General features: G+C 53.2%; 1 protein-coding gene across 1 annotated transcript; it reads left to right on the top strand.

Annotated features, from left to right (window-relative positions):
• Positions 1–3,901: 3,901 nt before the first annotated feature.
• MYD88 (MYD88 innate immune signal transduction adaptor) lies at positions 3,902–12,113 on the top strand. The gene is made up of 5 exons (XM_038755755.1): positions 3,902–4,351; positions 9,100–9,231; positions 9,842–10,022; positions 10,517–10,608; positions 10,858–12,113. Exons 1-5 carry the CDS (start codon positions 3,934–3,936, stop codon positions 11,010–11,012), a joined length of 978 nt encoding a protein of 325 aa, XP_038611683.1. The 5' UTR covers positions 3,902–3,933; the 3' UTR covers positions 11,013–12,113.
• The last annotated feature ends 307 nt before the right edge of the window (positions 12,114–12,420 follow it).

The raw sequence follows: 12,420 nt of genomic DNA, 5'->3' as shown, positions 1-12,420 counted from the left end.
ACAATCTTAATCCCCATTTTACAGATGAGGTAACTGAGGCCCAGAGAAGTTAAGTGACTTGCCCAAAGTCACACAGCTGACAGTTGGAGGAGCTGGGATTTAAACCCATGACCTCTGATTCCAAAGCCCGTGCTCTTTCCACTGAGCCACGCTGCTTCCCATAATATGATACATAAGATACATAAGTTACAAGCTAATCAGGTTGCACACAGTCTGTGTCCCACATGGGGCTCACGGTGTTAAGTCCCATTTCGCAGATGTGGTTACTGAAGCACATAGAAATGAAGTACCTTGCCCAAAGTCACACAGCAGACAAGTGGCAGAGCCAGGATTAGAATATAACTCCTTCTGACTCCCAAGCCCGTGCTCTATCCACTAGGTCATACTGATCTGTGGCTGAACAGCCATGCAGGGTCAGTGGAAGAAAGCTACAGGAGGAAACAGGAGAATTAGGGATGTTGGATGGTAGGTACTGGGTAAATGGGGGAGAGTTAGAGACGGAGAAGAGAGAGTCAGGGGTGGTTGGAAGAAGTCAGTGGAGCCCATTTAGAAGATGAAAGGAAATATTTTCCTTTATGTCCCCCAACAGCTTGAGTAGTCACTGACTGATTATTGATTGATTATTGATTTTCGCCCCACCCTCAACCCACAACACTTATGTACATATATTTAAATTATATATCATAAATTATTTATTTATGTTAATGTCTGTCTCCCGCTCTGGACTGTAAGCTTGTGGTGAGCAAGGAACGTGTCTGCCAACTCTGTTGTATTGTACTCTCCCAAATGCTTGGTACAGTGCTCTGCTCATAGTAAGCGCTCTATAAATGCTATTGATTGATTAATTGACTAGCGTCAATAAATAGCTGTGCAAACTGAACCACCTTTACGGAGGTCATGGCACTTCTGGCCACTAGAGGGCACATCAGACCGTGGGCTGATTCCATGCAGCCAAGTCTAACAATAATAATAATAATACTAATAATAATACTAATAATAACATTTGTTAAGCGCTTACTATGTGTAAAGCACTGTTCTAAGAGCTGGGGAGGATACAAGGTAATCAGATTGTCCCACGTGGGGCTCACTGGCTTCATACCCATTTTACAAATGAGGTAACTGAAGCACAGAGAAGTGAAGTGACTTGCCCAAAGTCACACAGCTGATAAGTGGCAGAGACGGGATTAGAACCCACGACCTCTGATTTCCACTAAGCCACGCTCCTTCTCACTGCGTTTACGTAGGAGCATTTACCCATGTGCACCCAGATTTAGAAAAGCAGCGTGGCTCAGTGAGAAGAGCACAGGCTTGAGAGTCAGAGGTCGTGGGTTCTAATCCCGTATCCGCCACTTATCAGCTGTGTGGCTTTGGGCAAGTCACTTCACTTCTCTGTGCCTCAGTTACCTCATCTGTAAAATGGGGATTAAAAGTGTGAGCCCCACGTGGGACAACCTGACTACTTTGTACGCCCCCCAGCGCTTAGAACAGTGCTTGGCACATAGTAAGCTCTTAACAAATGCCATCATCATTATTATTATTATTATTTAGTGGAAACAACACGAGGCTGAGAGTCAGAAGACCTGAATTCTAATTCCAGCTCTGCCATTTGTCTGCTGTGAGACCCTGGGCGAGTCACTTCACTTCTCTGTGCCTCAGTTTCCTCATCTGTGAAATGGGGAGTCAAGACCTGTTCTCCCTCTGAGACAGTGAGCCCGTTCATTCATTCATTCAATCGTAGTTATTGAGCGCTTACTGTGTGCAGAGCACCGTACTAAGCGCTTGGGAAGTACGTCAGCTACATAGCCAGCCCAACGTCAGCCTGTTCATTCATTCATTCAATCCTATTTATTGAGCGCTTACTGTGTGCAGAGCACTCTACTAAGCGCTTTTGTTTCCGACCTGATTATGTTGTATCTCCCCTAGCGCTTAGTATAATGTTCGGCACATGGTAAATGCTTAACGAATCCACACCTGTCAACCAGAGGCATTTATTGAACACTTACTGTGTTCAGAGCACTGTACTAAGCGCTTGGTAGAATGCGGTACAACAGAGTTGGTAGACGCGTCTCCTGCCCACAAGGAGTTCCCTGTGTAGAGGGGGAGATAGGCATAAGTCCTTCAGTACAATTATTACAATTATTACTACCTGGGTTATCACGGCCACGGGCTGGGGGAAAGGTCTGGATTTGGTCGGGGACACACCACCAGGCTGCTGGCTGCAGCCGGCCGGATCCGGGGCAGACTGGAGTCTCTCCACCTGGGGCCATTCCGGACCGATCGAGTTGGCAGTGAACCTCCCGAGGTCATCTAATTTGGTCCCTTTCGGCGAGACTCAACCCTAGACCCCTTGAGCCCACTGTTGGGTAGGGACTGTCTCTACATGTTGCCAATTTGTACTTCCCAAGCGCTTAGTACAGTGCTCTGCACACAGTAAGCGCTCAATAAATAATACGATTGATGATGATGATGACTTGCCCCGGCTATTCCGCTCCTCTCTCTACCCTCACCCCACCCTCTTCGGCCCTGACTTTTCTCTACGGCCCACGCGGAAGAAGTGACGACTGTAGGAGAAGAAAGCTCCGCCCCTGCCCCACCCCGCCCCGCCGTCCACCAATGGGAAGCCTCCTCCGCCCGCCCCAAGATGATAATAATAATAATAATAGTAGTTGGTAAGCGCTTACTATGTGCGAAGCACTTTTCTAAGTACTGGGGTAGATACAAGGTGATCAAGTTGTCCCGTGGGGCTCATTGACTTAATCCCCATTTTACAGATGAGGGAGCTGAGGTGCAGGGAAGTGAAGTGACTTGCCCAAAGTCACACAGCCGATAAGTGGCGGAGTCGGGATTAGAACCCGCGACCTCTGACTCCCAAGCCCGCGCTCTTCCGTTCCCCCGAACGCTCCACGGGGGCTTTTCCCGATGACGCAGAGCTCGCCCATCCCCCGCGCGGAACGCCCATTCATTTATTCATTCAATAATAATAATAATAATAATGATAATGGCATTTGTTAAGCGCTTACTATGTGCAAAGCACTGTTCTAAGCGCTGGGGGGATACAAGGTAATCAAGGTTGTCCCACGTGGGGCTCGCAGTCTTAATCCCCATTTTACAGATGAGGGAACTGAGGCTAGAGAAGTGAAGTGACTTGCCCAAGGTCACACAGCAGACATGTGGCGGAGCCGGGATTCGAACCCTTGACCTCTGACTCCCAAGCCCGTGCTCTTTCCACCGAGCCAAGCTGTTCCTCCAATCGTATGTACTGAGCGCTTACTGTGTGCAGAGCAGCATGGCTCAGTGGAAAGAGCCCGGGGCTTTGGAGTCAGAGGTCGTGGGTTCAAATCCCAGCTCCACCAGTTGTCATCTGTGTGACTTTCCTTCCTCTCCCCCTCCTTCCTGCCTTACTTCCTTCCCCTCCCCACAGCACCTGTATATATGTGTATATGTTTGTACGTATTACTCTATTTATTGGAGAAGCAGCGTGACTCAGTGGAAAGAGCCCGGGCTTTGGAGTCAGAGATCGTAGGTTCGAATCCCGGCTCTGCCACATGTCTGCTGTGTGACCTGGGGTAAGTCACTTAATTTCTCTGAGCCCCGGTTCCCTCATCTGTAAAATGGGGGTGAAGACTGTGAGCCCCACGTGGGACAACCTCATTACCTTGTTTCCCCTCCCCAGCGCTTAGAACAGTGCTTTGCACATAGTAAGCGCTTAACAAATGCCATTATTATTATTATTATTAAGCGCTTGGTAAGTACAAGTTGGCAACGTCTGGGCCGGGGGTGGGGGCCAGGCCCGAGGCGTGCGGGAGGCGGCCCCGGGCCCCGGGCCCGGCCCAAAGGCGTGGTGAAGGCGGGGCCGGGGTCGTGCTCGTTGCCGGGAAGAGGAAGGCGAGACGGGGAAGTGGCCGGAGCCGGAGTTGGGGGAAGCCGCTGGCCATGGCCGCCGCCGCCCCCGGACCGTCCCCCGGACCGTCCCCCGGACCGTCCATTGATTCGCCCCCCGGATCGTCCCCCGGATCGTCCCTCGGATCGTCTCCCGGGTCGCCCCCCGGGCCGTCCCCGTCCCTAGCCCTGGAGCTCGTCCCCCTGGTGGCCCTGAACTTCAAGGTGCGGACGCGGCTGGCCCTGTACCTGAACCCGCAGACCCCGGTGGCCGCCGACTGGACGGCGCTGGCCGAGGAGCTGGGCTACGAGTACCTGCAGATCCGCCACTTCCAGGCGCAGCCCGACCCCACCGGACGCCTGCTGGAAGACTGGGAGCGCCGCGGCCGGCAGGCCACCGTGGGCCGACTCCTGGCGCTGCTGGCCAAACTGCAGCGGGACGATGTCCTCTCCGACCTGGGCCCCAGCATCGGTGAGAGACACACACCCCACCCCCACCAAACCCCCTCCCCCTCCAAGGTCCCCTGGCCGGGACCAATCCGCCCTCGGCACCTCCGCGAAGCCCTCCCAGACTAGCAGCCAGGCCTCGTAGGTAGAACACGGGCCTGGGAGTCCGATGGACCTGGGCTCTCATCCCGGCCACTCGCCCGTTGGGTGACTTGGGACAAGTCGCTTCATTTCTCATGGCCTCAGTTACCTCATCTGCAAAGTGAGAATTGAGACCGTGAGCCCCATGTGGGATGGGAACTGTTCCCAACCCAATTTGCTTGTATCTACCCCAAGCACTTGGTACAGTGCCTGGCACATACTAAGCACTTAACGAATACCGCAATTATTATTATTACCTCTACCGGCTCCCAGGGGGTCTCAGCATAGCACCTCCCTCTCTTTGTGTCCCTGGGGGATCTGGCATGTTCCCATATTTGGGGTGTGTGTGTGTAGGTGTGTACATGCACATGCCCTCCTGTCTCCACATCAGACTGACAGCCCCCCGAGGGCAGGGACCATGTTTCCTGCCCTGTATGCCCTACCCCTGGCACCCAGCATAGTTTGGGTGTGTGTATGTGCACAAGTCTGTGTCTAGTCTCCCCATCACAATGGAAGCCCCTGTAGGGCAGGGTCAGTGTTTCTCTCTGGCCCATTCCCCAGCTCAGGGCTCTGCCCATATCCCATTGCAGAAGAGGATGGGATGGCTGGCATGGACCTACATCAAGTCAGTGGGATGGATGAGATGACCTCCCAAGTGCTCTTCCATTGTGGAGCTTCAGTACAAATTTGCCCAAGACTCCCAGGTTGCTGGACAACATGGAGGGAATCGGCCAGTTAGGCCTTTCCTGAGGGGACGTCCTTGCCTACTGCCGACAGTTTTCCCGTTTCTAGATCTGGAATCCACTGCACTCCCATCCCTGCCTTTGGGGCCCATGGTGCCTTGGTCTCTCTGACTTGGTTGTGGCAGTGCCTCTGTGCTGAGGGCGGACGGGGTGGGGGGTACGGCCCGCTGGATGGTAACAGTCCTGACCTGGGGGGTTCCTGGTTTGGCAGGAGAGATGGAACAATAACAGTAATAATAATAATAATAACAATATGGTGGTATTTGTTAGGTGCTTACTAGGTGCCAGGCATTGGACTGAACACTGGGAGAGCTTCAGGATAATGTGGTCAGACACAGTCCCTGTCCCACACAGGACTCACAGTCCAAGTAGGAGGGAGAAAAGATATATAACCCCCATTTTACGGATGAAGGAACTGAGGCATAGAAGTGAAGTGACCTGCCCAAGGTCACACAGCAGACACATGGCAGAGCCGGAATTAGAATCCAGGTCCTCTGATTCCCAGGCCCATGATCTTTCCACTAGGTCATGTTGCGTCTCCATAATAACCCAGGCACCGTGGATTGACTGGCCCCTCCAGTGCAGAGAACCTTCTGGGTTCCAATTTATCCGAGCCCCAGCAGGTAGGCCTTTTTTGAACTCCGGCCAGACTTCTTCCAGATTCACCTAGTGACTTCCAACTAACGTCCTGGGGTCAGAAATTTCCAGTGTTTTCCCTACACCCAATCTCCCCAGAGGCCTGTTCATATCCTTGTCCCCACTGGGGAGGAAGGGAGGCTCTAGATTAAAAGCTAGTTGTGGGCAGGGAACATGTCTACCAACTCTGTTACATGGTACTCTTCCAAGCACTTAGTAGAGTGCTCTGCACACAGTAAATGCTCAATAAATACCATTGATTGATTGTATGTGAATTCAGGCAACCCCAAGTCCTGTTCAATCCAGATCCCTCTGCTCACAGCCCAAATCCCTCACTTCTCTACATTCTCTCTCCAGTATGCACATAGACACACCCACACTACACATACACATGTTCTCATCCACACATTCTCTCCCTCTCTCACCCCCAGGGTCGACTCCCCAAGACTCCCTCAGCTCTGCGTTTGCTATTGAGGGTCTCACTCTACTGCATCCCTGCCTTTTCCCAGTCAATCAATCCACCAGTGGTTTTTACTGCGCACTTTCTGTGTGCAGAGGGCTGTACTGAGCACTTGAGAGAGTATGATACAGTTAATAGATACGGTCTGTGCCCTGGAGAAATTTGCAGCCAAGCATGGGAAGCCGAACAGCAGTCACTTACAGACCAGGGAAGAAGGAAAAGGGGATGTGTGGACAAAGAAAGGGAAAGGACCTCCGAGGCCTCTCCCTTTTCACAGAGGTTCTGAAACTGGTTGTGAGGACCCGATCTGACAGGAAGTAGGGTGCTGCTCAGGGGCTACCCCATGCGTGTCCAGCCCCGCACACTGCCAGCCCTGCCTCCTTGTCAGTCCAGATTCCAGCTGGCTGTGAGCAGCTGTGAGCAGCTGTTATAAAGTCTGGCCATGGCTTTCCCCTTCATGGCTTCTGGACAGATTTTCTTCTGCCAAGGTTCTGCTCACCCCCTCCTTCCCTCCAACCTGGTTCCCCATTTTGAGTGGTGCTGGGTTTCCTGAGAACAGAAATCTTCACCACCTCATCCGCCCACCCCCTCCCTGCCCCTTCCTCGGCCACACAGAGAGGGAGCAAACTCTTAGCACATCAGTTTCACTCAGATGTTTAGAGTAGTCATGGTACAAACATGCATGCACACATAGTATTTACTATTCTCTTGTACATATTTACTGTTCTATTTATTTTGTTAATTGTTTTGTTGTCCGTCTCCCCCCTCTAGACTGTGAGCCTGTTGTTGGGTAGGGACCATCTCTATATGTTGCCAACTTGTACTTCCCAAGCGCTTAGTACAGTGCTCTGCGCACAGTAATGCTCAATAAATACGATTGAATGGATGAATGAATAGTACACCCATAATAGACCCATATACACAGCCATACTCACTTTCAAAATTCATTTCCTGCTCAACTGACATGTGCCCAGCTGTTGATGATGATGATGATGATGGCATTTGTTAAGCAGATACTCTGTGTCAAGCACTGGTCTAAGTGCTGAGGCAGAAACAATCTAATCAGGTTGGACACAGTCCCTGCCCCACACGGGACTCACAGTCTTAATCCCCGTTTTACAGATGAGGTAACTGAGGCACAGAGAAGTGAAGTGACTTGCCCAAGATCATACAGCAGACAAGTGGCAGAGCCAGGATTAGAAACATGGACTATCCACTAAGCCACACACCGTCTGAAGCTGGGGTTGGGCAGCATGGAAAGAAGCAGATTTTCTGGTCCGACAGCCTTGGTCCACTGAGATGGAGTTTCCAGTAAATTCAGCTCTATTGTCTGGGAGTCGCGGTGAAAGGCAGGTGGCTTAAATACACCTAGTCCTGCCCCCTGGGGTCCCCTGTCTGGCAGGGGGAGGAACAGAGAGGCACCCTTCCACCCTCGGGATAAACCAAGCCATGAAAGGAGGGAAGGGCAGGTCCTCTGATCAGGGCAAGATTGGACAGGATCAGGTTGAACCTTGGAGGACTTCCTGGAAAAGACCCATTATGATGCCTCTTCAGTCAGGGCCCAGGGTCAACACAAGTCGTGTCCCCTGGACCCTTGGAGCATCCCCAGGCCAAACGATGGTGGGGCCTGGACTCTTTAGTAGGGCCACACTGACTCAGTGTAGCGGACAGAGCCCGAGCCTCACTCTCCTCTTCAAGGCTCTCCATCACCTCGCCCCCTCCTACCTCACCTCCCTTCTCTCCTTCTACAGCCCAGCCCGCATCCTCCACTCCTCGGCCACTAACCTCCTCACTGTACCTCGTTCTTACCTGTCCCACCATCGACCCCCGGCCCACGTCCTTCCCCTAGCCCGGAATGCGCTCCCTCCACACATCCGCCAAGATAGCTCTTTTCCTCCCTTCAAAGCCCTAGTGAGAGCTCACCTCCTTCAGGAGGCCTTCCCAGATTGAGCCCCCTATTTCCTCTCCTCCTCCCCATCCCCCCCGCCCTACCTCCTTCCCCTCCCCACAGCACTTGTATATAGTTGTACAGATTTATTACGCTATTTACTTTAATTGTACATATTTACTATTGTATTTATTTTGTTAAGGTTGTGCATATAGTTTTAATTCTATTTGTTCTGGTGATTTTGACACCGGTCTACATGTTTTGTTTTGTTGTCTGCCTCCCCCTTCTAGACCGTGAGCCCATTGTTGGGTAGGGACCGTCTCTATATGTTGCCAACTTGTACTTCCGAAGCGCTTAGTACAGTGTTCTGCACACAGGAAGCGCTCAATAAATACGATTGAATGAATGAATCAGAAGGTCATGGGTTCTAATGCCAGCTCCGCCCGTTGTCTGCTGTGTGACCTTGGGCAAGTCACTTCACTTCTCTGGGCCTCAGTTACCTCATCTGTAAAATGGGGATTGAGACCATGTGCCCAACGTGGGACAGGAACTGTGTCCACCCTGATTTGCTTGTACCCACCCCAGCGCTAAGTACAGTGCTTGGCACCTAGTAAATATTTAACAAATACCACAGTTATTATTATTGAGCCCAAGGCAGCCATGTCCTGGGTGAGTGGGGAAGAGGGGAGAACAGGTGTTATATATATTATATATATATATATATTATTATTATTACAGTATTTGTTAAGTGCTTACTATGTGCCAGGCACTCTGCTAAGTGCTGGAGTGGATATTACTGACCAGGGGGAGTTGGGCTGACGGTGAAGACTCTGAGCCACTGGCCTGATGATCTCTCCTTTCTCACTGTCCCCGTTGCCTCCCGCTCCCCGGATGCTGGCTTGCAGAGGAAGACTGTCGGAAGTTTCTTCTGAAGCAGCAGGAAGAGGCCGAGAAGCCCGTGCAGGTTGCAGCCGTGGACAGCAGCGTCCCGAGGACGGCCGAGCTCTCAGGGATCACCACAAGGGATGACCCACTGGGTGAGGCCCCAGTCGTCAATCAGTCAGTCAGTCGGGTTTCCTCCCCATGTCTCTCTCCAGCCCCGTGCGGGGTGAGCCACTCAGGGGTGAGCACCTCAGCATCTCAGGCCATTTTCCCTCTCTGGGCGTGAGCTCCCCACTCCACCCCGGAATGTGTGGGCTCTGAGTTCTGAGCAAGGCTCTGGCAGGCCTGGGGTGGAGGCCAAGGGGTGAATCTCACTCCAGGCCTCCCCAGCTCTAGGTCTAGGATTAATCTTGAAGCAGCCTGGCCTAGTGGAGAGAGCATGAGCCTGGGAGCCAGAAGGACCTGGTTTCTAATCCCAGCTCTGCCACTTGTCAGCCCTGCAGGATGGTTAGCATGCCTGGAGGCAGGGGCACGGACCTGATGAACTCTCCACATCCCCCTGAGCCTGACATTTCTGATTTCAAAATCAGTGCCTACCCCCAACTCAGGGTAGTTTGGGGTGTTTGACCCGATGGGTGGCCGATGTCCTGGCCACTAGGTGAGCACAGAGCAGGCCCGGGGCCCCATGGTCTCCACACAGCAGGCACCCAGGAAATCCCCTTGGCAGTCCACGGGCCGACCCCCGGCTTCCGGCTCCATTTCCAGGCCAGATGCCGGAGCTCTTTGACGCCTTCATCTGCTACTGCCCGAGCGACATCCAGTTTGTGCACGAGATGATCCGGCAACTGGAGCAGACCGACTTTGGGCTGAAGCTGTGCGTGTCGGACCGCGACGTCCTCCCCGGCACATGCGTCTGGTCCATCACCAGTGAGCTCATCGAGAAAAGGTGCGGCGGGGCTGGAGCTCTGGGGGCTAGTTAAGCCGTGGCCCTGCGGGCAGAGACCTACTGGTGGGCCAGGAGGGCTAACTATGTTGGGTTCTTCGGGAGGGACAAAGGGAGGAGGAGACACAATCCCTCCTCCCACAGTGGGTGGGTTGCCACAGTGGGGCTGCCAGTCTGATGGGAGGCAACACACACACACACACACACACACACACACACACACACACATACACACCCCACACACACAGACGCACACACCCGTGTCATCTAGTGCCACGACTGAATCTTGGAGTGAGCTAGAGAGCTGAAGACTGGGTGGCTAGGAGGGCTCCCAGAAGAAGGAGGCCTGGAGCCTGGGCCACAAGGGTAAGGACGGAGCAGGCGGGATAGGCAGTGACGAGGTGACAGTTGAAGGGGGAGAGACACAAACTCGGGCAGCAAGGGTTTGGGGCGAAGGCCCCCACCATGGCGCGGCGTCCCAACTGCCCTGTCCCCAGGTGCCGTCGGATGGTGGTGGTCATTTCGGACGACTACCTGCAGAGCAATGAGTGCGATTTCCAGACCAAGTTTGCGCTCAGCCTCTGTCCGGGTGAGTGTGTCCACTAAGCCGGGTACGGGGGGCTGGTGAGATGGGAGGCTCCATTGCAGGGGCGGTTGTGGGCCAACTGGAAAGCCTGTCTCCCTCTCCTTCTTCTGTCTACCCTGGCTCTGGCCACCTTGACCATGGGATGAGAGAGGGGCAGCCACCGGCAGGGACCAGGTCTGATGGGCTTCCCTGTCCTCTGTCCCGGCTGGCCGGTATCCACTCTGTCCGTAATGCCTCTCCCGGTCATTGCAGGCGCTCGCCAGAAGCGGCTGATTCCGGTCAAGTACAAGGCCATGAAGAGAGACTTTCCCAGCATCCTCCGCTTCATCACCATTTGTGACTACACAAACCCTTGCACCAAGGCCTGGTTCTGGCCTCGACTCGCCAAAGCTCTTGCCCTGCCCTGACAGGCCTACCCCACCGCTCCCCTCTGTTGCCATATCTTCGCCTCGGTTTTGCCCCACAAACCCCCTCCGAACTTCTGGGCCACTCTGGGCCCCAGGCTGTCGTCCTGTCATGCCCCTCCACCTGCCCTATACTGGCCCCATTCTGCCTGACAGTTGCCTCTGCTTCCATCTGCTCACCTTTGGGCACCGTTCCCACCCCCAAAGGCCAGTAGGGAGATCCCTGGATGAACAGGTGAGGGGATGGGGAAAGGAACATTGAGGGAGTGAGAGGGAGATAGGTGGGGCAACAGATCTGCTTGTGGACTCCCAGCTCCCCCTCTGTTTTCTCGCTGGACAGCGGGAATCCCTGGGCCATCAGCGATGAGTCCCTGAGACCCCTATTTTTGAGGGAGGAGCCAGCTGCTTCCCCTCAGTATAAGCTCCATCCCTCCATGGCCTTGACCTGCACTTTGGTTGAATTTTGGAGAGATTGCAAGTTGGTAAAAACCTCACTTGCTCAAAATAGCCTGATTAAAAACAAACGTTTTTGTATTCTGGATTTTCCAGATCATTTGTGAATGCAACCCCTCCTGTGGTCTGGAGCTCCTCCCCCTTCTATCCCCTGGACAAGGACATGGACAAGGCCACAAAGGGTAAAACAATCTTATTTCCCGCAACCCACCCCTCAGAAACCACGAGGGTAGAACAGGAGGGTGACACCTTAGGCCTGTTCCAATGTAGCCATAGAGTATCCTTGGTTTTGGTGTATGACCGAGGCCTGCTGCCCTTTATCCATTTGGACTGGGTGCCTAGGTCTCCACCATGCACTGGGGGTCCCACGGTGGGCTTTTCCATTATCAGCCTTCAGCCACAAGATGATTCTCTTGGTCTGCTCTGATAGAGGAGGTTGGGGGCTGACAAAGAGTGAGGAAGAAAGGAATTGAGAGAGTGTGTGTGTGTGTGTGTATGTGTGTTTGTGTGTGGGGGGGTGTTCACTGCAGGTCAGGGCTGCCCAGGTATGCACACACTGCTGGGTTCATGGCAGTTTAGATCCAAACAGGCTGTTTCCAATCAACAAAGCATTCCAGGACAGTGCAGGGCTCAGGCAGTCTGGACTGCTGAGAAATGGTCTGTGACCTAAGTGTAATTATTAATAATAATAACAATAATGATGGCATTTATTAAGCGCTTACTATGTGTGAAGCACTGTTCTAAGTACTGGGGAGGTTACAAGGTGATCAGCTTGTCCCCCGGGGGGCTCACAGTCTTCATCCCCATTTTCCAGATGAGGGAACTGAGGCCCGGAGAAGTGAAGTGACTTGCCCAAAGTCACACAGCTGACAATTGGTGGAGCTGGGATTTGAACCCACGACCTCTGACTCCAAAGCCCGGGCTCTTTCCACTGAGCCACGTTGAATACTGATGATAA

Source organism: Tachyglossus aculeatus, chromosome 13, assembly GCF_015852505.1.
Source record: "Tachyglossus aculeatus isolate mTacAcu1 chromosome 13, mTacAcu1.pri, whole genome shotgun sequence".
In the NCBI taxonomy this organism is placed as follows: Eukaryota; Metazoa; Chordata; class Mammalia; order Monotremata; family Tachyglossidae; genus Tachyglossus; species Tachyglossus aculeatus.
This window is presented reverse-complemented; position numbering and strand designations above follow the sequence as displayed.

Bases quoted from the DNA above. Each gene is read 5' to 3' on its own strand.
- MYD88 (XM_038755755.1), top strand. From the start codon at position 3,934: ATGGCCGCCGCCGCCCCCGGACCGTCCCCCGGACCGTCCCCCGGACCG. The intron at 9,232-9,841 runs GTGAGGCCCCAG...CTCCATTTCCAG, and splicing joins CACAAGGGATGACCCACTGG to GCCAGATGCCGGAGCTCTTT. The intron at 10,023-10,516 runs GTGCGGCGGGGC...CCCTGTCCCCAG, and splicing joins AGTGAGCTCATCGAGAAAAG to GTGCCGTCGGATGGTGGTGG.